Consider the following 27,298-nt stretch of genomic DNA (forward strand, 5'->3'; position numbering starts at 1 on the left):
TTGTGGAATGTGTGAGGGAAAATGAACCTTTTCATCCATTCAGTAACTGTCCTATCTGTTTCAGTCTATGTTGGGGTCAGCCGCAATTCAAAAGCTTTTACACAGCTTTTCTAACAGTCCATCTCAATTTAGAGGAAAGAAAATTGTTGTGGAGGTTCACTTGTCTTTCTGTGCGGACAAAATTGGAACCAATCTGACCCCAATTTTTGTTTTGTTGGAAAAGCTTTCCTTTTGCTTCCTTTGAGGGACATAAAAAAACGCCATTGCATTTAGGGATTGAAGTATTTATTGAATTTAATGCACTAAAAACATAAACAGATGCATTATAGAGAGCGTGTCTGCACAGATGTGACATTGGCTTGAAAGTAGAATACAACATACATTTAATATATTCAGTCAAATTTAACTGGTCTTATAGAAAGATGTGAAAACTTATAAAAAGTGTGATTAATGCATATGCAATTTATACTAAGATAAATTTAACAATATAAAATACAGTAAAGCGAGCAGCTGCTGAGCAAAACAGAGCTTTGGTCAAAATGTTTTGAAAGGAAATCTGGAGCATTAAGACCACTGCGTAGCTGGTTAGCACAGTATCAATGTATTAAGAGCTGACAGTGTTCGCATGTTTAAATAAAGGCACTTTCCACATTTCATAAAAAGCAATATGAATGAAATAACAAAAGAAAAAACTGGAAAACCAAGTAGTGTATCAAAATGTACAATAAATACAATTAAACATTTTATTTTCTGAATTAAAAACGTACAAATCCGCCTCACAGGATTACCTCTGTGTCGTAGTCAAACACCAACAACGGCTGTTATTTAGTTCAATGTTCAATTCATATTGTAGAGTCAGAAATTTCAAAAATAAACAAGACAGACTTGTGTTTGATTTACTATCCAACAAGCAAAATGTGAAGCATGCACTGAGTTAAAAATAGTTTTTCATAGCAATACAAGGAAAAAGGTATTAAGCTTCAGAACGTGGTCCATGTTATATAGTGTTCCCTGCTGATGCACGTCACGCTCAGTCTACGTTTCTGTACCTGGAGAAGAGGTTATAGAGGACGCGCAGTGTTGATTTGAGGTCACAGTTCACAATATCTGAAGGACAAAGGAAGGAGAGTTACACATGGGTACATATATTCAACAAGGGTTCAACCTTTTAAAAGCAGTCAGCAGTAGTGTGGCTGGATTTCAGTCGAGGTGTATGACTGTCCCTTTTTCTGCACAGCAGCAGCGTAATTAGAAGGAAAAGCAGCACTACGGATGATGGTTTAAGTGAGCTTAAGCCACTGGCACAGTTGGAGATGTTGTGGCACCACAAACTTATAAGTCACTACTTTGCACATGGGCAGCAACAGATACCTGGATGACATGATGATGATTTTCATCATTCTGGTCTGAAAGTATGGTTCAGTTATTGTGATTCATATGCGATTATAGACGAGGCACATACAATCCTTTATGAGGGATGCTCGAACTAACTTGGCTGTGTTTTAGCGACTCCCCTGCCAAACAACCACATCTCAAACAAGTATCATACGTGCACGTTGGGTTTAAGCTCAGTGACAAAAAGATCAAGTTAAGCTCGAGACATTTAATCTCAAAAAAGTCTCAACATTATTACCTTCTTGCCATCACCATCTTTTTCTGCTTTTATGATTTTTTTGGGTACTTTACTTTGTATTCTCATTATGATAATTCTGTGTTTTTGTTGTACTAAACAAATGATAGGACCTAAAAATGAATGACAACTGTTTATACTTTTTTTATAAACCGTTGTCATCCAAAATAAAAAAGCATAACAAATGTCAAGTGGAGGAAAAAATATCGATTAGCATGTTTGGAGCTACTTAGAGCTGTAAATGATATTTTGAGTCATGGGTTTGTGCAAACGAATGAAAAGTGGCCTACTTGAAAAATAAATTTAAAAATAGCAGTTTAGTAGCTTTACAAATGATAAAATATTGTAGAAAATATTTTAAAAATTTAGCAGCGGGTTTAGGATATGATGTACTTGTTTACACATTGTACACTCAGTAATGTAAAGAATTATAAAGACATAATAAATACAATTTAAATAATTAAAATTAAAATAAGACTTGTTCATATTTATTTATTTATTTTGGTCAAAGCCAAAGGAACATGGCAAAGGTTTGTAACCCCAACTCTAAGCTGGAGGGATCTTTATCTGCTTGTATGTCATTATAAGCAATCTGATCCTTGGCTAATAAAAGATGATTGATTACTGCAGCTAAAAAGTGAACAAAAACTAGTGGACCCTGGTGTGTCACCACATACAGCAGTGTATAAAGAAGCAAAGGTTCAAAAGCACAAATATGTTGAATGAACATCCTACCCTCAGGTCGGGGCTTTGGTCTCTCCAAACCTCCATCCTGCATCAGCTCAAAGGAGAAGGACACATTGTGAACCTGCAGACAGAGTGAGGAGGCTGCTGAAGGAAACACGTCGCATACACGCAGAAACACAAATCGTACAAACTGCACACAGGTCCTCGTTGATAAGGGAACATCCTCTGTGGGCCGACGCGGCAAACACAGCACGGCTCTGTTCTGTAAGATCATGAGCCTTCAGCAGCTGCACAAACAATCTGCTCCCTCATTTATCAGTGGATACATTACACCAGTGTCACTCAAAAAAACCCTCCTAATGCTGGGAAAGCGATACAGTCACATTCTTCAGGCTATCAAAGGTGAATGAGTAACAAAGTATAACGATATATTTCAAATAGCTGCTTGGATTTCTTTCCTGTTTGTTTACTATGATTTTGTTCTTATTAACTCTTCTAGGTGCCCCAAAGGAAACAAAAGAATCTTTAATGGCAGCTTTAAAGTCCTTCAGCTCATCTTTACGCTGCCTTTGTACATTTACCGAGCAATGTATGCCAGTGCAAAGTGGAGACATGGGATTTCTCCAGAAAACTGATAATTATGACGCCGGGAAGCTGAGCTGATATTAATGTGGGTAGGACCGGACTTGTGTCCAGGTAAACTGCTTAAAGGCGGTTAAGATTTTTCACATATAGTGCATTTAGACGAGCAGATGTGCTCTCCTGTTGAGGAAAGACTTCTCAGCCAGTCTGACTCAAAAAATGGGAATCCAATCACAGGGAAGAGGTTGAAAGATGTTTTCCATTCCCCGCACATTGTGTCTGTCGGTGTATGCTCTCCCTGCTGTGAAGTACTAAAAGCTTTGCCCAACAAGGGCTTATTGTGTGAAAAGCGTGACCTTAGCCCATCTAATAGAAAAAAGAAAGGAAGAGCCTGGAGTAGAGATCCACTGAGCAGAAGCAGGAGTGCTTTCTTGATGCCTCGTGCTACTTTGCACAGCCCACCCCTGGTGTATCGCCCACAGGCCTCTGGGGCCCACACACACACACACACACACACACACACACACACACACACACACACACACACCGAGTAAGAGCTGAGCCCCTAAGCCACTCCAGTGTTTCCCTGTGTAATAGGAGATTACAGATGCTGTGGGGCTGGTGTGTGTGTGTGCGCGAACGAGCAGTTGTGTACATTGAAGCACCCGATGCCCATTTTGCTTCGCAGCTTGGCAAGGGCAGCTGGCCAAAACCCAAACAAAAGGCTACTGTGGTGTCTCCGCAGATTGCCTGCTCAGAATACCGTAGTACTACAGAGGCCAATGGAGAGGAGAGATGGCTCTGCAGTGAATGGGCTCCGGGGAAAACGGATGGCATTTATCAAGCTATTGAGAGGAGAGAGTCTTGGCTCCAAGTATGTGAGGCTCCTCAGAAATGGAGTATCGATTTAGGCGTGTTCCCTAAACTATAGGTCAGGACTAAAGATTGGTGTCGGCCATGTTTCTCACAGATCTCTGAAAGAAAAATATTAGACGGCGGAGCTCACAACAACAAGTTTACTATCCTGCTTCAAAAACAAGCTAACAGTGCTGCATTTGTGTATTCTGTGACGTCTGTGCTGTTTTACGGGTGAACGACTCATCAAATGTCACGACAGCCTTTTTATTCAGCAACAAATACAAAATAAGTGTGAACTGACCCCATACAGATATGCACGCACATCTCTAGACACTGCACTACAGGGGGCATCAACCATGCATACCTCTTCTAGTCTGACGCTTAAGCCCCGTACCTCTCTGCCTTATAGCTACAAAGGTAAAGTCCTTGGAAAATAGTGATCATATTGAGGTACCGTGTTTTTGGTGAGACATTTCTTTAACCTCTGTTTACCTTTTGGTCAAAATTCTCTGGTGTGAGAAAAAAGTTGTAGAGCGGCACAAAGTATCCTTCCAGCAGCCCCATCAGCAGCACCAGATAAACACCATCTGCAAACTGAAACAGCAGCACAATAGCGGGGGCGTGTAAGAGAATTGTTCAAACGAGTCGAACTGGTTTATAGACATGTGACATTGAGCACGGTGTTTACAGACTTAACAAAAGAGATGTGACATCATCAAATGGCTATTAAAACCTACAAATATCATTAAACAGTGAGCCTGCGTGTGTGTCAGCGTGACAGCTTTTAATCATCCAAACGGGGTAACAGTTGTCGTTGAAAATATCATCTGTCAACCTGAAAACCGATCACATCGTTTCTGTGTGTATTTAGGTGTGTGACGTACCTGCGTGTCCAGTTCAGACACCTCCAGGTTGAGCTTGTTCAGGTGTTTGTTCACAAATGTGATCAGTGTCTGAGAAGAGACAAAGGAAGGTGTCAGACACACAAAAAAAGTGCTTCAAAGATGAAGAGGAAATAGTCCAAAGAAACAACAAGACCCTGCAGGGTGTTCCAGACGGACCGGCAACAATACGCAAGGTTTTCACAACTGACACTAAAATATCCTCAAGCTTCCTAATTTTACAGCGTCTGAGCAAAAGATAGCTTTAGATATTACTATAGAATTTGTTGTCAAAGGAGCAAAAGCGTCTGGACTTCTTGAAGTTGCTAGAAGACGTTTCACCTCTCATCCGAGAAGCTTCTTCAGTTCTAAGGTCAAATGTCGGAGAGTCCATTTCACAATGAGCTCACCCGAAACCCTGGCTCATGTGATTAGAGGACTATCAGGGGGTCCTTTTGTCCCTCTTTGGGGGGATACTCCCACTGGGTTTAAATCTGGGACTCTCCGCCATTTGACCTTAGAGCTGAAGAAGCTTCTCGGATGAGAGGTGAAACGTCTTCTAGCAACTTAAAGAAGTCCAGACGCCTTTCTTTCCAAGCTCCTTTGACCACGATGACCTGGATGGTTGTGTCACGGTTTGCAGCTGCATTTCAACCAGCGGTGTTCACATCTGATCAGATTTGAACACAGAAAAGTACCGTCAGATTCTTAACCACCATGCAATACCATCTGGAAAGCATCTGATTGGCAACATCTTCATCGTTCAGCATGACAATGGTCAGAAACACACTGTCAATGCAGTTAAAACAAACAAAACTACCTGGATAGAAAAGCACATAATCATGGATTGGCCTGCCCAGAGGCAGTGTGGGATCACCTTAACATAGAATGTAACAAAAGGACACCGACATCCAAAGAGGAGCTTCGAATGTCCTTCATGAAGCCTTGAGAACTATGAAGACTACCTCAAGAAATTTCTAGAAAGCTTCCTGAGAGAGTTAAGACTGTGTTGAAGAATAAAGGCAGTCACTTTCAAGCTCGTATCTCCCCAGACTCAGTTTTTGCCTCATCTACCGTGTTTCTATCTATGTTTTGCATGTTTAAATAAATGACTGCCCTTTTCACCATTTTGCCAGGAAAACAGAAAAAGTAAAAGGGGTGGCTCGAGACTTGCACAGTACTGTATTTAGATTTTTTTGTAAAAATTCAGTCTTCCATAGTCCCACATAGTACAATGCTACTGCAGAGTCTCAGTACCTTCTTCACAACACTCAGCTTATCAGGAGCGTGGTCAAACAGGGTGTCGAAAGCATCACGCTCTGTGGAGAATAAAAATAGATCACCGTGAATAAATCTGGGGAAAAAAGTGTTACATAAGTCACTTCTTTCAAGAAAACCTACCATGTCTGCCAGAGAAGGCCCTGAGAAAGAAAAAAGGGAAACAAAATGTGTCAGGTAAACTGATTTTTACATCATCAATTTTGCAATATTTACACCACACAAGAGGGAAAAAACAAAACGAAACACAAACGCTTCCAGTTCAATCGCAGAGGAATGCAAAAGGATTATGTCACAGACATAACAACACAATAATGTAGCTGCGGTCTCATAATTTGATTAACAATAGGCACATGTATACTTTGGGTATTCAAATAACCTGGGTATCATCAGTGGCATGGTCACACTGAGCACATACTGCAGCACAATACAATAATCTCAATAGGACAACAATGCAGGGAATTAATACAACGAATGAAGATGTTCAGGTTTTCTATGGGAATGGAGGGCCTCTTGTCTGTTATTACAATGTTAGCACTTTGGAGGACGTTGCTGTTGTTGGAAAGGGTCAGGTGGTTTTGGAGGGTAGGGAGCAAGTGCAGCACGAGTGTCCCGGAGGAAGAGATATCGCAGCGGGCAGACCAGCAAGAAATGGCACACACACACACACACACACACACACACACACACACACACCCCCAGAAGCACTCCCACACACGTTTATGGTGTAATCTGTGATGGCAAAGGCAAGCAGGTCTGGGCAATGGTCCTGGTGGTGTGGTAATAACTGTATATCCACTGTGACCATGTGAGTGTGTGTAAGCCTCAGTGCATGTGTGAGTGCGTGTGTTTTATTAGCAGCCTCCATCTACCATGACAAAATGTGTGTGTTGGCCTGCCGTTATCACCCTCGTTGCTGCTGTCAGGCTGCAGGACAGCCTCGCAGGGAGACAAACAGTGTGTGTGTGACAGAGTGTATGTGTGCGATTTAAATCGTCTAATTCTTCGGCTAAGGGTGCCATCACATCTCTTGTTCAGATACAATGGTTGCCTGCTCACCAGTGCACAATATTTCTTCTGAAAGCCCTCATAAAACACAGGAGGCTACTCAGATTCTGGTTTTTGGGTCTACAGTGCTGTTATCATTGGGACCGGTGTGACAAAGATACACAAATTCATCCATTCGCAGTCTTGTTTACTTCTTTGTAATTATATTCGGACATCCAGTATATCCATGGTTACTAACCTGGCTAGACTATGACAATCGACCAAAAATAGACACGGGAAAGGATTTCTGTCGAGGTCTTTAGTCGGGCAGTGTGCTCCTTTTTATTAATGTGGATAATGTTTTAATGCAAAGAATCATATCGAGCTGGTTCCTTTTTATCACCAGCACTAACATGTGTCAGGCTGAGTGCAGCACATGTGTTGTCAGGTGTAAAAACTGAGTCACACAGTGGAGCGTACTTACTCTGTGTTGCCTGTGATTTCCTCTTGAATTTGCCTTGATTGAAGGATGCCCTCTCTTTTCTGGAAAAGATAAAGGGAGGATAGTAAGTTCACGTGCAATACATTGTTTAGCTTGATACAAGTAGAACCTATTTTGAGCCGTTCACAAAGTGACACCACAGCAGGTAGCCCTACATGTTTGACTGATATGCGTCTCCTGCTGGGATCGAACCAGGAATCATTCACTTGTCAGCCTAATGTAAAAACCACAAGGATTACAATATACATCTTATGATGTACCTTTTTTTATTGTTTCTTAATCCAATTAATCTATTTTTATTTTTAATTGTTCTCAAATTTCAGTGGATGTGCCTCAGGGTTAATTTTATTTTAATTACTTTCCTTTGTTTTGTCTTTTTAATTGATTCGAAATTGGTTATTTGTTACTTTTTCTTTTATTACTTTGTGCTCCGTCTTATAATCTGCTTGTCAGTCATCTGTGTACATGAAAGGCGCTATGCAAGCTAGTTTCACTGACTGACTGATTGACAGATATTATGCTAACTAATGCTACCTCAATGCTGGGGATAATTTAAACTAAATAATCTATAAAAACCACTGTAGAGTCACGTATGTAAATGTCTCCATCGTGCAGGCTGTCTGATGCAGCAGGTTTTTAATATACGAGAAAATGCTGACAGCAACTGTTACCTCAGGAAGTCAGTCAATGTTTGTGGAGTTTATATAGTTCGATATAACGATATATATCGGATGACGATATAAAAACGTCTATCGTTTCATTTTACGCTACCGTTTGTTTCGTGGTGTCGCAAAATAAACTATTTACGGCGATATTTTTTCATTGTTTTGATGGTCACCATAGTGGCTATATTAATTTCTTAAAGTTCTCTTATATTTAATATAACCACACTACGGACAGACAAGCGCCTGTGTTTATGTGTTGTCGTTAGCAACAACGACAGTAAAACCATCGCATGCCCGCTTGTTTATTTTCCACATAAACCTTTCACAATAAAGCTCAAGATCCTGTTGAGACTTTTCAAAATAAACTGAATCACGTGAAAAAGTGTGCAGAGTATTTACAAATGAGAAGCAAAAAAGAGCCGCCAGGTGCTAAAAAAAACAAACAAACCTTAGACTCAAACAGAACAGGCTTTTCCCCGCAGCGCGCTGTGTAATAAATACTCACAAAGAAAACGGCGGCCGTTACAACCTATGTCTAAAAATGTGTAGTTTCATGCATCAGTTAAAACACTCGACTCCAGATACACGACACGCAGCTGGAAACACTTCAGCTACCCAAGAGTCACAGAATTTACAGGAAATGTTAAATGTGATTTATATCGTTATCGGGACGATATATGTTTTATATCAGGATATGAGATTTTGGTCATATCGCACAGCCCTATAAGATGCCATCTCTCCTTCTTTCTAATGATTTATTCCAAGTGTTGATTGGTTGTGGAAAGGATTAGTCCAGGAATATAAACCCAAAGGAGGCGGGGCATGTGATCGGGTCTTCGTCCTTCTCTCCTCCTACCTGATCTCCATAAGCACCAGCTTTATTCATTTATTGCTGCTATAGCTTTGTATATTAAGTACAGGCTGAGTGGGAGTTACTGGCAGTGTTGCTTATTTTTATTTTAGTTTTTCTGGACTAGGTTGAGGGAGAAGCTGGAATGTGACGGCCCATTATGTGGCTGGTTCATGGTCTTCTTCCTCTTTTGTTTGTTCTAGCGCCCGTGTTCTTTTGTTTCTTTCTGTCCTTTTGTGAGTAACTATGTTCCTGTTATTAAAAGCTTGATGAATGGCAGCAGCATCTCACATGTTGGGTTCCTTTGAGCCATAGATTTAGGGAGCGTAACATCAACAACCTAATTTCTACATCAATCTATCCTGTCACTGACTCCATCTTCATTGTGGTAAAGCCTTTATTGAAAAATTGTCTTCTACAGACATTTCAATCTTTACTAGATGTCAGATTTTACAGCTAAACTCAGTAAACATTAACGGTGCTGAGACTTTTGTGTGTCCCTGACAATTAATGGTGGAGAAAAAAAAATTGATGTTCAGACCTCGTCTGAACATCATCGAGGTCTGAACCTCGTTGATGTGTGTGCAGAACAAAGCCCAGAAAACACAATCACGTATTTTAAAGTGCTAACTCGCTCGTAAACATGCAGGAGAGACACAATACGCTGTGTCTTGTTAATGTGGCCGTATGCTGCATGCATTCAGACTTATCCAGTGTTTAAAATAATACACAAATACTGCTCAGTAAAACCTGGTGCTCGTGCCGAATTAAGGAGAACATGCCTGATTTTTTTATAAGCAGCAGATTAAAAAAAAAGAACGTTCACCAACCTGGACGACGACTACTTGAATCGAGACGTGATCCGGCAATCTGATCGGTGCTCTGAAGTGTTGTGACAGCGCCACCAGCAGGTGCAAGATGGCAACTATGCTCTTAGCATGAACCGCTAATGTAAGAAAACAGAAATAATAGTCAGAAACAATAACTAGCAGATCTGTGAGATCAGGATTTTGCTTCACACGGGGGTTTCTGATAACGGTGAGGTAAGTCTGTAAGCTGTAGCATAAAATGAGAACAATTAGTGTTTTATTTACATCATTATAGGTACATTATTATTATTTAAATGTTAAATATATCAAAAATCATCCCACAGATCATACTGTGGTGGCCCTGGAAGCAAGCACTCACGTAAAAAAATGTGAACCAGAATTAGCACCTTTATATTTCTATTACAAACTTTCTCTGTCATATCTTCTATTTTTGTGGCATTTGATAGAGTTAAGTATTAGTATTTACAGTACAAAAGAGTTTTGTATTTGTGTTGTGCGCTACCGATTTAGTCAACAATTTCAAATGTCACATAATGTCGTCATTCTTCAACTAATGTCACCGACACACAGCTCTTTCTACACCATTTCTTTCCCCAATCTTTAGCCTTTGTATTTTTTAAATGTGAATACCTCACCCAAAGCATTGGGATGCCAAATAACAAGGCACATATTTTCAATGGTTTTTTTTTTAATATCGTTCAAGGAATTTAGAATGAAAAGTTTTACGTGGCAAGGTCGTGTACATACAAACACAAGATGCCAAAAGTTGCCTTGAAGCGATATTATAAAAGCTACAAAATACGAGCTTCAGTGAGGAGGGAGAAAGCACAGAAAAACAGAGTGAGAATGGCTGCAGTGATCAGTCAGAAACACTCAAGAGATGTGCAGTTAGCCATCCAAACAAAGATTTACCTTTGGATACATCAATCAATCAGGATCAATTAACTGTCTAAAGCAAGCCTTTGGTTGTTCCAAATGGTATTGGCAAATAAGAGAGGAAGCTAAAAGCATTCATAAAACCTTAGATCCCTGCTGCATGAGGACCTAAATAGGCAGCATCAGAAAGGGTTTTCTACGGCCTCTGGATGTGAGATGAAAGCAGGCACAAACAAAATTGATTAAAAGAAAGCTCCTCAAATAAAAGGACAGCCAAATCAATTACATTCTGTGCTATTAACGGTGCTCTTTAGCATATTTGAAGACATCTCGTACTTAATATCTTTTCAAGGACACAGTTTCTACAAGAGGCGCATTTAGGAAAGCCTGATTTTTCAGTTTTAAAAGAACATAACAAAATCAGTTGTGTTCGTTATCCTAAAGATTTTCTCTGTGTGTTATTACATCATTTTTTTAATCTTTCTTTTGTATTTTATACCACATAACTGCCTTCGGAGGTTTCTGGGTACTTAAGTACTCACTGGGTAACCCAAGAGCCTGAAACATTTTTACTGCTGCAGTCTCACATTTTTCTTTTAGTCTTGTTACAATTTGTTATAGTTCCTTTGTAGCATACTGGAAAGCCTGGACTCTGTGCGTCCTGTGGTGGACCAATCAATGTACACAGTTCATCTAAAGACTAGAAAGTACTCCATTGGCGACTCCATTGGTTGCAAAAGACACAGCTCTCAGTAATCCTATTCCTGATCATTTTATGGGCTCAATCTCTCGTTTCAGAACATACGAAATGAACCTCATTCAGTAAATTATTGTCATTATTAGGATCAGAAAGAAGTTTTACTCAGGGTATGCTCATGTTCGAACAACTAGCTGTTAGCCAATGAGCCTGCGGTGTCCTCAGCTTCACAGTCAGATCCACATCTAGTTTCAAAACACCAAGTCTGATCTCAGTACTAGGGAGCCTCACCGTGCAAGTTCTCCTTGCTGCTTGGGGAAAACACAATCTGCCAAGTACCTTAAAAATCTGTAAGTATTCTTTGTTGCACTCGTGTGTGAAGTTAGCTGATGAACAGACTGTTGATGGCATTATTTCTGGGCTCATTCACACTTCATTGTCAACGTCCAACTTCCAGTACTATATGCTGCAGCTAATGACGAAAGTAAAAAGGCAGTGTGCAGGGAGCTCAACAGTAATTATTGTTACTCACTCTGTCAGATCAAAGAGTGCCATCAAAGGACAGATGGAGAGCTCTCTTAACATGCGCGGCTACACGGTTACATCTCAGCAGGAAGCATATTAATCCAATGGACAGATGAGTACATTCAGACACAAATCCTTCAAATACCGTTTTCCACACAGGAAGGAAACAATGAGGGTCATGACAAGCGCCAGATTTATACAGTTTTTCTGTATAAATAAATAATAATTCACAGAATAACAAAACCACCACTCCACCTTGTCAGTGGAGACAATGCGTGGTAGTGGCTGATCGATGGGTCAGTATTAGTTATCTGCTTATCTATCAACCCCAGCATTTATACTTGATGATGAAAATTTAAAAGTAAAGAAGAGACAGGAGAAACACCTTTCTCCTGCTATACGTGCTGATTTGACATAGTTTATCCAACACAGAGGACTCTGCAACTCGTGTTTGGAAAGTCACAAACACAACAACCAGAGGGGTGTACTACAAAGCCAGATTAACGATTTGTGTCGATGTTAAAGCCCAAACTTATCCTGAACACATGACCTGGTTGATAGCCGGTTATGTTACAGTTTCAGTTCAAAGCTAGAAGATGGAAGCGGCGTGTTTTCGCTGGTTCTTTTATTTGCAGCTTGTTCTAAACTGCAAATAAAACCCCTGGATCGAGTGCAAACTGTCGATGCACTGTAACTGTATTGTGCATGCATTTGTTTGGTGATGCAGAAAATAACAATATACTGTGAAATAACACAGTATATAGTACATTACAGTGCAGTATAGCATAGTAAAAAAATCTGTGTAAACCAGTGTGGTTGTTCTTTAAAAAAAAAAAAAAAAAATTGCGTAATATTAGATTCTAGTAGAGTAACTTTGTATGTCACAGTTCAATATAAGCCTTATTTATCTGATATTGGGTCGTGTTGCAGCCCGTCAATTCAGCCTCTAATTGAAACAAGCTGCTTTAGCCGACCTCCCTTTAATTCGACTTTCTTCTGAAGAAACACGTCATTTTGGATTTGTTGGCAGTAACACGTCTTTTCCTCTTCTTTTAACAACAGTCTGTAAATGTCCATGAACTGAGGAGGACACAAGTCCTGGGACTTTTGGGAGAGAAATGCTGTCCCATTGTTGTCTGATATAAAATTCTATCACTCGACAATCCTGGGAATCTTTCGTCATATTTTACGTTTCATATGTTTTGCAGCCAGACTCTTCTACTGCAAACTCATGCTATTGGAATAGACGCAGTATGCCGTTTATCATTGTCTGCTGAAACTTGCAACACTTTTCCTGAAAAAGACGGCCTCGGGACACTGATGCGGAACTAAATTAGCGCTGATACCAAGCACGGCAGTCGATTTCCTGTTTAGTCTGTTTAGTTTAGTTGTTTTTTAGACATGTTGCTGCAATCGAAAACAAAAAAGTACTGGCAGCGACCAGTGCTACCCCTCAGCCTCCTAGCAATTGCAGCTATGCTATCAATTTAAAACTGTCGAGTCGCCTCATTCTCAAGTTATCACATTCACAAACTCCGGTGTCCACTTCACCTCATTAAAACTTTGTTTGATATGAGCATTCACTATTATAATGGTATATACATGACAGAAGATAAGAAAAAGCAGAAAAGAGCCACAATCTATTTTTGTTAGTGTTGGGTCACTAGATGATGAATATGAGTGAAAGATTTCTACTATGCTGTATCTGCTGTGTGTGAAAATATTTAGTTTTTTAAATTTTATTTATTTTTTGCCATCTATCCTTCGACTGTTTTCCTCTTGTAGATGCAAACATCATTTTCCCCACAGGGATTCATTAGGTCCTGTCATATCATCGCAAGTGTTACATAACAGCATATTGTGTTTCACAACAGTCGTTCAAATGACTGGAGGACAGATGGCTCACCGTCTTAAAAGAAATTTCAATTTCATCAAATTAAACTAATACATGGAGATAGCGGTGCAAGGACTTCACACAGCACAAATACAAAATGCAGCGCATCTCACTGTAGTGTTTGCCCTGCATTCTCAAGGCTAAATAACTGAAAGTGCACGACAACAAGACCAAAACCAAAAGCTGCCTTTGGCGAGACGACATTACTGTAGGAATTAATAAAGAAATAATGAAACTTTCTTACAGTCAACATTCCAGCGGATGTTTCTGGTGGAGAGTTTGAGAGACTCGTTGATCCGCTCTAAAACCGTCTGCAGCTTCTGTTTCTGGGCGATCTCTGATTGGGTCACCTCTGCCACGTTCAGTTTCTCGCCTTCAAGCTTTTCTAAAAGAAGAATTTACAGTAAATTTTAAACTCAGAATTTCAGCTATCAACTACTAATCTACTACTTATCAGATCGACCATCTGCCACCATCTTACTCTATCCCTAGCATGTTATCTTCATTATATCCAAGAATCTTTTCTTTTCTCCTGACTGGCAGCATCGTCTACAACATCCTTTGTCCAGTATATCCCATCCCCTCCTCTGCGCATGTCACCCTTGACTGCTGTCTTCAAACCGCTCAACCTGAGCTGCCCCTCTGATGTACTAATCTTGTCCATTCTGGTCATTCCCAGTGGAAATCTAAGGATCTTCATCTCTGCCACCTCCAGTTTGGCCTCCTGTCCTTTTCTTAGAGGCACCATCTCCAAACCACACATCACAGGAGGAGTCACAACTAGGGCTGGGCCATATCATACCGTTCACAGTAACACCGGTATAATGTCAGGCAATGATAATGAAATATCGCAATAGAATATGGCATCCGCAGTGCCTTTGTTTTCATACGCACATGGCTGAAAAAACATGGCGGCGACGGAGAATGAGTAGGGCGAAAACGGATCGTTGAATGAAACAGATGAACCAGGATTGGTTTGTAAAAATGCTGCAACTTGAGTGGTGTGGAACTGGTTTAGCTTTCGTCCATCAGATACACACCAAAGCACATGCTAGCGGTAGAGCATGCTAGTGGGCCGTCGTTATTACCGTGTTTTTCAGAAAATACGGCACACTTAAAATCAGCCTTTGATTTTCTGAAAATCGACAGTGCCCCTTATTCCCGTGTGCCTTATGTATGAATTCTGGTTGTGTTTACTGACCTCGAAACGATTTTATGTACACGGCGCTCGAAAATCTGTCAAATGTTTCAGTGCGACTTTCGTAAGCTACGAAGCCGCACCGCTTGATGGATTATCGGAGGAGCATTACGGCTATCGTAGGCAGGAGCCTGGCGGAGTGATACGTGCTGTGCTTCAACATAATATTACCGTATTGTGTGTATAACCTCTTTTTAAGTTTTGTGGATATTATACATGGTTATGCTGAGGATATGTCGGCCAGTTTCCACTGGAAATGCCTTTTGGTTAAACTGCCAGCAAGGAATTTGCATTTGCACTTTTATATTTCTATATAACTTTAATGCACATAAAAAAACAGCTGCTTGTTTAACCTCCTAAGACCCGAACTCTTTCATGACATGCATTTTTAATTTTTCTTTGTTATTTGGGTTGATTGGGACCTAAAGAATGTAAAAACCAGATTTTTTTTCTATCTAATTTTTGTTTTTGAGAAAAATGAGATCCACATAAGAGGACATTTGTTTCAAACAGTGGCAGAATAATGTCCTCGTAAGTGGATATTTGGTGGAGGATTTTTGCACTAATAAAGCTGTGGAGTTGTACAGTATTTTGTCTCGTGTCAGTTATATCGTTATCGAAAATTTTCAAATGTATATCGTGATAAATATTTTTGACCATATTGCCCTGCCCTAGTCACAACCATCATGTAAACCTTCCCCTTCAATCTCGTCACCATCCTTCTGTCCACCAGCTCCACCCTCCCTGCACTCTCTTCTTCACCTCTCTTGAGCACCGTCCTCTGTTTTGAATGGTTGAGTGACCTACACTACCTTTACTCCCTGCATGTTCACCTTTCACCTGTCTCCCTGTTATTCACACACATGTATTCTTTCTTGTTTCTAATGACTTTCATTCTTCAGCTCTCTAGTTCATACCTCCACCTCTCAAGGTTCTTTTCCCACCTGCTTCCTGCTCTCATCTGCAAACTCCCATCTGCAAACTCTTTGTCAAACCACAACAATGTGCGAAGGTTAAGTTACCAAACAGCTTCTGCAGAACTTGACCATCATACAGATCCTCAGCCAGATCTTTAACAATGATCCTCTCGCCCACCAGAACGTCATTTATCCAGTCGATCAACACCTACGCAGGCAGAAGAAGAAACAGGTGCTTCATTGGGGGCTTACAATGTTATATTTTTTTATGATACAGCTCAGCTACCTTTAAATATACCTCAATATATCCTTTAAAGAAACACAAAAAACAAATAAAACGTAGAAATTATTTTCAAAGCTTTACTCGGGCCCTTAGTCTAAGTTGTTAGGAGATGTAGCAATATAGAAATTCTTAAATGGCAGGTCAAAAAGAAAAACCTTCATGAGCTCCTGCAGTTTGCGGTCATTCTTGGAGTTTGGGTCCACCATGGTGCGCACCTCGTTCTCCTCTGTTGGATGAGAAAAAGTTGGCAAAATAAACCAAACAACAGTACAAAGCAATGGAGCATTAAAGTATCTCAAACTGTAGATCCCAAAATGCTTTGGGTTAGCTAAAAATACGATTATATCCTTCATTTATCCAGGTACGAGTTGGAAAAATCTCTTTTCCAGGAGGCCCAGCCGAGAGGGCAGCAGAAATTACAACAAATATAACACGATTAAAGAAACAAATACAAGTGACATTCAGCACATTGAGTGATTTAAGCTGATTACCGAGCATGGTGTCCTCAGGGTCCAGCTCATAGTGTGAAGGGCTGAGAGGAAGGTTGATGGCATTTATCCCCTCCTCCTGAAGCTCAGACACTAGAACAAATAAGTTACAATCACACCATCAGAGTAAAACAATCACATAAACAATCAAGATATAAGACATGCTGAATTTTTGTTAGCCTGTTCTTTAAAAAACATGTATTTACATCTCATGTGTCAATAAACATCTAAACTATGAGAAGAGTGAAATTTTGTGGGTTTTTAAATGTTAGCCAATTGTAGAAGAATAACCAATAATTCAGAAGTGCTTCAGACTTTCACAAGCAGCTGAGCACTCTCATTTTAACAAATAATTATTTAGTAATAGAAAAATCATTTCCATTAACCATTTCTGCCATGAACAGACATACACGGACACAGATAGGCAGACACATACACACTGGTCTACAAAAAAAAAAGTTTTTGTTTCTAATCACTGACATTTTGACACTTTTGAATATCAATGTATCAACAAAATGTCTGGAATTTCAACTCTTGCCCACCAAAAGTGTTTTAATGTCATTCTAAAAACAGGCCAGAACGCAATATCAGAGACATGCAAAAGATGTGTAGGTCTGTCAATTTAGCTCAAAATAAAGCAAGCCCAGTATGCTCAAAAATCTTTGAGGCACCTGATTTTGTGCTTGTTCTGAACCAAAAACATTTACTCATCGTGCTCGGATTCAATTTTCTTTGATATCAGTTTTTCACTTTTATACCTTGATGAAATCTTGCCCTATGCTCATTGCTGTCATCCAGATTTAGTGGGAATACAATACATGAGGATACAAAAACTGCATCTTCAGTAACACTCTGATACACTTTCAGAAAGTTATCCCAACCCAAAAAAAACCCAAAACAAAACTGTTGACAACCTGCACGAATGCTGCTGATGTAGTTGGCTTCAGTTTTCCTTTGAACCCATCGTCAAGCATCAACGCCTTCCTTAATTTTAGCTCCACTTTTTTCTTAAATGCTGAAACGTGACCTCTTTTCTGTCCAGTCACACTAGCTGTCCAATACTTGGAACACCATAACTAAAAAAACCAGGACGTGCTAGACGAAAATAGTCACCAAGTGAAATTTATTAGAGGTGAAAGAATCCCAGCAGCACTGGCTTGTTGGCCAGTGTTATCAAAAGCACCAGGAGAAGAAATGAAACCAGCTTTACTTCAAAAAATAAACAGTAAAAAGCTGTGTGACACATCTTTGAAATGCCAATCAATCTGATAACTCTACATGCAAGGCACACCAGCTAAGACAAAGACCAGAATTATAATCATTTGAGGTGTTCAGCAGTAGTTCGGACGTCCCCCCGATTCCACGAATAAGTGTTGGGAGCCACTTGACGTCAACCAAACACAGAGCAGTGCTGCTTCCTGCTTCTCAGTGGGCTTTAAAGCAGCCCAGCATGCCCTCCTTCACAGCATGTCAGATACCTGAGGAGGTTTGATCGCTGCTGATCTGTATGTGTGTGTGTGTGTGTGCACGCAGTGGAGTGAACATCCCGTGCATTACTCTGCCTTCACTGGAAAAACATCCTCTTAATCAACACCATCCACAAGTGCCTGGATGTACACTGTGTCTCCATGAGCAGACATCACATCACACAGAGGTGTATGAGAATATTCCTACAGAGCAACACACACCTCACCCTTTTCAATCCGTAAATTACCACCAATTTACCCACTTTTGTTTCCCCTGGGACAACGTGTGAGTGTTGTGGAAAAACGTCAAGCTTCAATGAGAAGGTACAGTCAGTGATGCAAGTGGTAATACCCTCCACCTAATTCCCCTCAAGAAAGTATTCAAGATTGACAAGTCGTTTGCCAGCGAGCATATCTTGAATCTTATAATGACCAGAAGTCAAAATGACCCCAATTTTCTTTTCAGTATGACCCCAAACAAATGACTGATCCCATAAACACATCAATGTTACCCACAGACTCTTTTTGCAACCTTTGCAACTGTATTTTGTAGATAAAAGTGGTTGGAAATCAGGTGACAACGAGCTAGTCACCAAGGCTGGTGAACTTTTTTCCAGTCCTAGAGACTCGGGATGGGATAACCTATAAGTAAGCTTGAAGTTACTTAATTTGAATGCAGTCCAGCTAATATCTGCTGCTTGATTTACAAGGTAACACAAAAGAAAATACCCCCAAACTGAAAAATGTTCTCAGTTTGCTCATCTACAATGATTTAACATGAAGTTATAGCAGGCATACACCGGCCTGTTTTAATAGATAACAAATAGCTGCATTGCTGAGGGGGGCATGCTGTTGCATGTATACACAAGATCTATCAGACAACCCCGTATGTATGCAGTGGTAAGACTACGAGAGAGGCTTTTTAGCCCTTTATCTCAGCCAGAATCATTTAAAATCATTTAAACCTTTGTAACCTGAAGTACACAGCAAGAGTACACTCACAAGGTATGCGTGCTTTCTTGTATTTTTCTGCCCACTGCAGATCTGCTGACAAAGACGCAGAAAGTCGAATGGTCATCAGGCCAATTAGGTCTGATTGTAATCTGGAAAACCCATCAGCTACTCTGCTCGCTAAGTCTCTGTGGAGAAAGGCCAATATTTCCGGGCTCTTGGTATAGCCGGCGGATATCCGGGCAAGTACTTCCTGTACCATGTCCTAATCATTGTTTACAAATATGGCCTTAATTTTAAAAAAGCTAACAAAGAGGAACGTCATTCCCAGATGTACAGCTACACCAGGGAACAGCTAAAGCACCCACCCATTATTGGCCTGAGTAAGTTGATTGTTTAGTGTTTTGTTTGCGTGATTTTTATTTCTTTTTTATGATGGCAGTTATTCTTATTTATATTTTCAATCCTCCAGGAAGAACAATGTTTCACTGTAAACCTATACAAAGAGACACTCATTCAAATTTATTTTAAGTTATCATAAAAGTGCGATATTACAATTTTTGGTCATACTGCCCAGTAGGTCTGCACAATAAATCGAAAATTTATTGTCATCACGATATCAGCCTGCGCGATGGGCCCATCGCAAAAGACGACGTAAACTGCGATAATTGGGTACCTTAAAATGTTTACACACGTGCTTTAAAGAATTTACCAATCAAAGAAACCCCTTTACACATTTGACCAGTCGAATAGAGCCCTTCACGGCATTAACCAATCAAATGGATTAGAGGCCCGCTTCCTACGCAGGTGGGGAGCGAACAACGCTGCAGCAACGAGTCACAGTTGTAAAGGCTGAGAGCGAGACGCATGACGAGAACGCTACTGACTATGAACTCGTGCCTAAAAATAAATAAATAAATAAATAGTACCTCGCTTGTTTGGAGGTACTTTGGATTTGATAAAGACGACGTTCTCCAAACACAGGTACTCTTCAAAACTTGCCGAACACTCGTGGCAACCACCAGAGGAAACACGACTAATCTCCACCATCATCTTCAATACAACCACAGAGAACTGTTTGAAGAGTTTCAGAAAGATAGGGCTAGCCAAACAAAGGTTTCTAATGTTAAGACAAAGAGCACAGCAGTCCAATAGCTGTCTCTGTATCAGAGTTTTTCAAGTGGAACAACTTATGAGAAAACGTCGAAGCGCTACAAAGAAATAACAGAGGCCATTACACATTTTTTGACAAAGACATGATGCCTATAAATACAGTTAGCAGAGAGGGCTTCACCAGTCTGATACATAAAGTGGACCGGAGATCCCCTCATGAAACTACTTTTCCCATGTCGCCATTCCACAAATGTACGAAACATGCCGCAAGACCGTCACGTTTGAACTGAGCCAAGCTGAAAACTACGCAAGCACTACAGTAAAGTTTCCTCTCCAGTTTTGACTTACATCATAAGTACTTGGTGAGTGGTAAAATGATGAACAACTGCATTGAGATAATTTGCAGTATAATTATGTTTATTTAAAACTAATTCTAGAGACCGGGAAGGATGTCTTTCAGAATTCAAGCCTCAGAAATCTTTTTATGGGGGCAATGTTTCAATGTTAAAGTGCACTTTGTTGTTACACTGCTAATACAGCAGCTTTCATTAAATAAAACTGTTGCAGTAAAACGGAAATTATGTATTCATTTTTGGGGGTTGTTTTGCTATTTATTTTATCGCAAGTCATATCGTTATCGCAGTATTGATCACAGTTTTCGCACATCGCAGGTTTTCCTAATATCGTGCAGCCCTACTGCCCAGTCCTACGACAAGCAATGCCTTTGGGACTCACAAATGCAAGATCTCTTTTGCTCTTTACATGGGCTCCTTACCTTTATACATTGAAAGCCTGCTCAAACGCTATTGGTCAGTATTGCTAAGAATACCAACAGATACCAGTACCAAAAAACTTGTCTCATGCCTTTGGGTTCTACATATTTATTAGAATTAGATAATTAGATAATTAGAAGAGATGACCACGTTTTGAATCAGGTTATCAAACCCACCTTCAAACCAGGTTTCTCTCACATTATTTTTTATTTTTTTTTTGCAAAACAAAAGTGTATACTGGGTTAGTAACATGCGCCACTAGGCTACTAATCATCGCTGTCATCACTGGTTGGTACCAAATTTACTAGTCGTTTAATCTAATCATTTAACATTTTAACTAACGCTCAATGCCAGTAAATGATTGTGTCCTAAACATTACGCAGCCTTCTGCCACCAGGTGGCGCATTGTTGTTGAGAAACATTAAAAATCTGTTAATCTAGGCCTCGTCTTTTTGCTAACGCTATTAGAATGAGATCGCGGATACAAGCAACAGAAATTAGCTTTCTCCAAAAGGCAGATGGGCTCTCGCTTAGCAATAGTGTGAGGAGTTCGGTCTGCCTTCTGAATAAGGCGTTCCAACGACCTCCTACCAGGAGTAGGCCCAGTTTATTCGTTTTTCATATGTTATTTCTTTTTGTAATATTTTAGTAATACGTGAACATCTTTTGTAGTAACAGGTCTTCATATAATATTTAACATCAGGTTGTTTTAAGTGTTTTTCTTCTTTGTTGCCTGTTTGGAGTATAACGTGTAACGTGGATAACGCAGGATACGAGGCGCTGCACATTTAAGTGGCATGATTCATTATTGAAGAATGTGATTAATGGTTTCAATTATCTTTATTACTTGTTTTTGACATTTCCTATTAAACAGTTCTTAAATTTAACTTAACACCTGAGTGATTCTTAGTTTTAGATTAGTCGGTTAGTCTAGTTTTATTTTCCTTATTTAGTCGACTGAGAAACTAGTCGCCAGGAACATCCCTAATGGGGCTAGTTCCTCTATTCTTCTATTTCAATCACAGTTCAACAAAGACACATATGGAAAAAGGGAATAATTTTTGCTTTCTGTGGTCTACTCTACATTTTGTAACTTACAAATAACCTGAAGACCTGTGAAAGCCACCCTCAGCGGCTGAAACTTCAGTGTCTCATGTGGGGGTACAGCTGCGGTACAATGACACCATACTAATTAGCACAATGTGATATTACTGTTAACCACCACTTGTGCTATTTAAGGTAGAGCGACTTTGTTTAACCCTGGCTAGGTGCTGAGGAAGTATGGCGGGTAGATTCATCTGAATATGGCATTAATTCACTCCCCTGCTGGGATTCTGCATCGAGCAAGATTTTGCTCACCCCTTTTTGCACAACAGATTTCATTTAGTGACATTACGAGCGCACTGAAAGGGATTAAAAGGCATCCCGAGTCTTCTCACCACACATCACTCCACTCCACCCCCTCCTCAGTCCACTGTCATAAAATGAGGATGCGTATCCATCCGCTTGGTTAAATAAGGGTAACACAATAAATAGCTGCATGCCTCCTGTCCAGTGCTACATATGGGGGAAAGATTGCATGCTGATGTCCTACCTGGAGGGCATAACGCTCCACAGCCCATGTCTGTCTGTCTCCGTCCCCCAGTCACAAGCATCCTCTCCTGGCTAGCAGGACCAGCTCTGTCCCCTGCGTCTCATTCTCCACAGGCTGAGCTCTCTAATAGCTTTAATACACCGACTGACCCCAAGATAAATATTAAAATTGTTTGATTTTTCACAGAGGATATAAAATTACCTCCCCTGATTCATGTATTGTATTTGCTCCATACTCAGTGTACACAGTTCTGCAGAGCCCTCGCTAATGCTCTGAAACCTCCTGACCTTCTCCTCTCTTTTCATACCACCTCGTCCACATCACATAGCTCTCCTTCCCTTCCTTCACATCCCCTCTAACCTGTTCCCTTTCTTCCTCTCATCCAGTCATTACTCCCGTTCCAGTCGGCGGCCCCTCTCTCTCCCCGGCACATGCAGAGACAGCCATAAATGTCACATGGACCTAAATTTATTCACTGATCAGTACGAGAGCGATCAGCCCACGTTTTCCATCAAATCATAGAACACACTGCAGACGTCCTACACACTGCTCTGTGCATATATACTCTGTGTGTGTGTCTGTGTGTGTGTAGGGGACATGAGCCTGTATTGATATAATGAGATTGCATGCATGTCCTATGGGCAAAGCAAACATAAAATGGGGCTCAGCTGTGCAACAGTATCCTGACTGACAGAAAGTAATCATCCGACTGAAGGGGACCTTTCTCATTCCATGATAAAACCTGGCCTTCAACAATGAATGTCATCTGTGGAGCCTGTTGTATTTCCAGTGCAAGCCGGCATGGTAATAAACTGAATTGAGCATTTAAAAGAAGCCTTTTGGAAGACATTTATTTAAAGCACGTTCCTGGTAGTTAAAATAGAGCGGGGTTAAAGAACTATTACAGAGGAAGATGAAGCGGGCAGAGGTGTCCATGAGAAGTCGAGTGAATCGCTATGAGCTCCACAGCTGCTATTCTGTACCTGATCCTGACCTCTGACCATGTGGAGCAAAGCGAGTAAGACCGAGTGCATTACAGATAACTGCTGGTCAACCAAATAATCAGTGTCTTCACCAGCTTTTATGACAAATGTTTCCAGAGATATGCTGATGGTACCGAGACATCATTCATCGCTCACAAGCTGACTGATCTTAGTGTTTTGAAACCAGACGTGCTCTGCTATCTATTAAACCATTGTAGGATTCTACTAGAGCATCTTTAAAGGATTCACAGTTCGAAACAAGCTGTTTTACCTCTCCTTCCTTCAAGCCAACTTTCATCTGTAGCCCCTCACAAACAAAACTTTGGCCAGCAGGAGGGTGGTGCTTCTGTGTAATAACAAGAGCTGAGTTCCTGGACCTTACCATATAAATAAGCTTGAATTCCTTGTACATACTCAATATTTGGAACTTTGCCCATGTTTAATATGATCATCCACAGCTGAAATAGTGCATATATGACAAAAAGGTTCACTTTAAATAAATACAGACTGAGGCAAATTAAAACAAGCAAATGACGCACACTCTGTTAGACTTTTGCAAAGTGTCCTGACATCATAAGGGCTTGCATGGCTCTCCAGTTTTTAGAAGAAGCGGTTTTTGGCAGCACCACTCGCACCACCCCTATAGATCTGGATTCCTTGGCCCAGTATATCAAGCCAACTATCACAAAGCTAGGGGTCAAAGTGGACGCTGACCTCTAGCTTGACGTCAGGGCAGCTGGCTAAAATAAAAGCCAATTCTTTCTAGGCAACACTTTGACACAGTAATCCACACCGTTGTCACCACTCGGCTGGAGTAATGTAATGCACTTTATATGGGCGTTAGTGGTTCCTCCATCGCTCGTCTCCAGATGGTACAAAATGCTACTGCCGGTCTTTTAATTGGCACATGTGAATATGAGCACGTCTCCCTCCATTGGCTGCCCATTCCTTTTAGAATGAATTTATTTGCTAATAAAGCCCTCAGTGGTCTTGCCTCACCCTCCTTCTCTGAGCTACTATGTCCTTATGTCTCTTATCTAGTCTTCTGTACAGCACTTTGGTTCCTTGTGGGTCGTTTTTAAAGTGGTTTACAAATAAAGCTAATATTGTATGGTAGTAAGGCATTACTCAGTCCTCCCTGGAAATAATTCTCCATGTTTTTGGAAATATACTGAAAGGAGAGTGGAGAGCTTGGCCTAATATATCAGACCAGAATGAATGAATGAATGAATGAATGAACTAGGTTGCCAAAGGGTCCACTGGACATGCAGAATATAATTTTTAAAACGGAGGACAAAACTGACATTTTTGGACTTTCAGCACCAGGAAGCTTTAAGCTGCAAGTCATTGATAATGAGCCCATGAGAGTGGTAACACAACAGTTAATAATTTCATCCAAGCCAGAGGTCTGAACTACAGATGTTTCCAAAGTAAGCTGGTTATGCCAAGCAGCTCTGCTGGTCTGTTTCTTTGTAATGACAGTCGACTAACTGAATGTGGAAAAACTAAGATGAAGTGTTGAAACTGACCGTATTTTATATTAACACATCTCAGCCTGTTTATCGTCTATTTAGTAAACAAATGATTCATCAAATGTGAACGTTTTTGGGACATATTAATATTTCCCTTCAGTAAAAGAAAGGGATATATTATTTTTTTAAGTGTTTTCAGGATTCTACCTCTTTGTGACGAACTCAGCTGCCGCGTCCTTTCCACGGGCTATGTGTCTGTTTTCTTTATGAGTAATGCATGCCAACACATCTGTGTTTGTTACATAACAATCATCCTTTCCTCTGCATACCCAAAGACCAGGCGGACACAGACGTGAGGCTGTAAATTCCAATTTACACCAGACAGGTGGCCAATGACCTGCTGGATGTTAAGAGGTTAACACATCTCAATAGTTCAAATCAAAAGTTTTGTAAGTGGACGTTTGATTACATATAACAATAATCCAATAGTTTGGAAAAAAAATGTTTTGTTACTATTTAACTGTTTTTACTGTTCTTGCCCACCTGAGATCAAATTTAGTGTATGTCACCCACAAACTACAATGAGTTTGAACAAGTGGCCCCAATTTGTTACCGATCTGCATCTGTATGTAGCTTGTAATTATGCTGAAATAACTGCAGCCTGTATGTCTGATCCAAAGTAAATTTCTCTGTTGTTAAAGTGAAATGTTTCTTAGCTGCAACACAAAATGTTAAGCTGCTAAAAGCATGATCCATAAAACCAACCTCACATGAACTCTTTATTACCTAAATTAAATTAGTTGACCCGGTGGGAGCACTCTGGAAGGGGAAAAAAGAGACTAATCCACATATAAATTGTCTCTGTATATGTATACCTCCTTTAACAACTAGTTTAACGCCCAATGTGTCTCCTTATTGCCTTCCAACTAAGTCAAACTAAAAAAATAAAAGCTGTTGTGAAAGCACGATGGGTGCTGCCTCTACAGTGGTTAGCGGGCCTGTGTTCCCTCTTGCCTCATTCCTCACTTATTACAGTAGTAGCGGATTCAATACCTTACATGGGTACAGACCACACAGCCTGCGGCCATGAAAGCACACACAGGACACCACACGTTGTAGTTAAAGAACTTCTTCTAAGCTTAAACATAACCAAGTGCTAAATATGTCGGCTCTCTGAAACTTCAGTGCGTAGTAGTAGTGACTTTTACTTTTTTGGAGGCTGTTCATAGAGTACAACGCTGTGTGCACATACTATAAAATGTGTCTGTAAGAGGGTTTAGTTCAGAAAACAGTGCATTCAGAGGAGCAGAAGAGTTGCTAGACTGTTAACTTTGTTAGCTGTTTACCTTCTTTGGCTTTTTTCCTTCTTACCAAAGTTCCACCAAGTTTCCCAAGGAAAGAGTCATCTTTCTTTCTGGAAGACGGAGATTTGGGCGTCGGAGACTTAGGAGACGAAGGGGACTTCTGAGGCGAAGAAGCCATGGCCGAAACGACAACTAAATCCGGGACAGTTAACTCAAAACTGTCCGAGTTGACGTGGAAATCAAAGTTTGTTAGAAAGTCAAAGTAAAAAAAAAAAACTAAGGGAAAATCGCTGTCCACTCCCTAAAGCGGAAACGGAATTCCAGACATTTTCTCCCGAGGTTGGCTGGAGTGCGTGGCCCCTCCTCTGCGGAGGAGGGCTGGGAGCAGGCGGGAGGCTTCTGACCGCGGGAACAGGGTCCAACTCGGTCTAGAGCTGTCCTGGGAGCAGCAGGAGGTGAAAATAGGAGGCAACAGAAATAGATGCAAAGGACCCTAAAAGTGACCTCGTTATAATTAAAGCCCTTTAATTTTTACTTGGGTTTTTTCTAGCTTCTCAAAGTTACCCAATAATAAACAAACAGGGCCATACCTAGAGGGGTGGACATGGGGTGTTACCAGCCCCTCCTGAAATATGACCCCCTCCCCCACCCCCCATAAGGACCTTTTTCTAAACTCTTTTTGTCTGATTAATTATTTTTTAAAAATCTTTTTATTCCACTCACTTTATTCTTTTGTTCAAGCCTCCAATTAAAGTTTCTTAGCGATGTCAAGTCCACTTTCTTTAAGAGTTGTCCGCTATACTGGATGGGGTACAACCACTGGTTCCTGTGTAGTCTCTTACTGGCTGACAGTGGTTCCTGGAGGTTGCTGCACCAAAAACCACCGTTGCTCATAGTTTTTACTAAATGCTAACAAGAAAACTTCAATTGAGGGGACGTGGTTGACCTTGAAAGTAAAAGTTGGGTCTCAGCAGTGCAACCAGTGTGTTCCAAGACTGTTTGTGTTGCACTTTT

The 27,298-nt window shown here is 40.5% G+C and overlaps 1 protein-coding gene across 1 annotated transcript; it reads right to left on the reverse strand.

Annotated features, from left to right (window-relative positions):
- Positions 1–301: 301 nt before the first annotated feature.
- Positions 302–26,617, reverse strand: parvaa (parvin, alpha a). The gene is made up of 13 exons (XM_085358713.1): positions 26,327–26,617; positions 16,632–16,721; positions 16,296–16,366; positions 15,963–16,065; positions 13,987–14,127; positions 9,751–9,866; positions 7,388–7,446; positions 6,040–6,059; positions 5,896–5,957; positions 4,642–4,710; positions 4,250–4,351; positions 2,366–2,438; positions 302–1,107 (listed from the first exon to the last, which is right to left on the reverse strand). The coding sequence occupies exons 1-13, from the start codon at positions 26,460–26,462 to the stop codon at positions 1,031–1,033; spliced, it is 1,119 nt and encodes a 372-aa protein (XP_085214839.1). The 5' UTR covers positions 26,463–26,617; the 3' UTR covers positions 302–1,030.
- Positions 26,618–27,298: the final 681 nt, after the last annotated feature.

The sequence above is a fragment of the Diplotaxodon limnothrissa genome, linkage group LG7, assembly GCF_057381915.1.
Source record: "Diplotaxodon limnothrissa isolate DT_005_m linkage group LG7, D_limnothrissa_male_GT1.1, whole genome shotgun sequence".
In the NCBI taxonomy this organism is placed as follows: domain Eukaryota; kingdom Metazoa; phylum Chordata; class Actinopteri; order Cichliformes; family Cichlidae; genus Diplotaxodon; species Diplotaxodon limnothrissa.

Coding starts and splice junctions, on each gene's coding strand:
- parvaa (XM_085358713.1), bottom strand. CDS start 26,462: ATGGCTTCTTCGCCTCAGAAGTCCCCTTCGTCTCCTAAGTCTCCGACG. Junction 16,722..26,326: donor AAGGAAAAAAGCCAAAGAAG/GTAAACAGCTAA, acceptor TATTTGTTCTAG/TGTCTGAGCTTCAGGAGGAG. Junction 7,447..9,750: donor TTCAAGTAGTCGTCGTCCAG/GTTGGTGAACGT, acceptor TATCTTTTCCAG/AAAAGAGAGGGCATCCTTCA.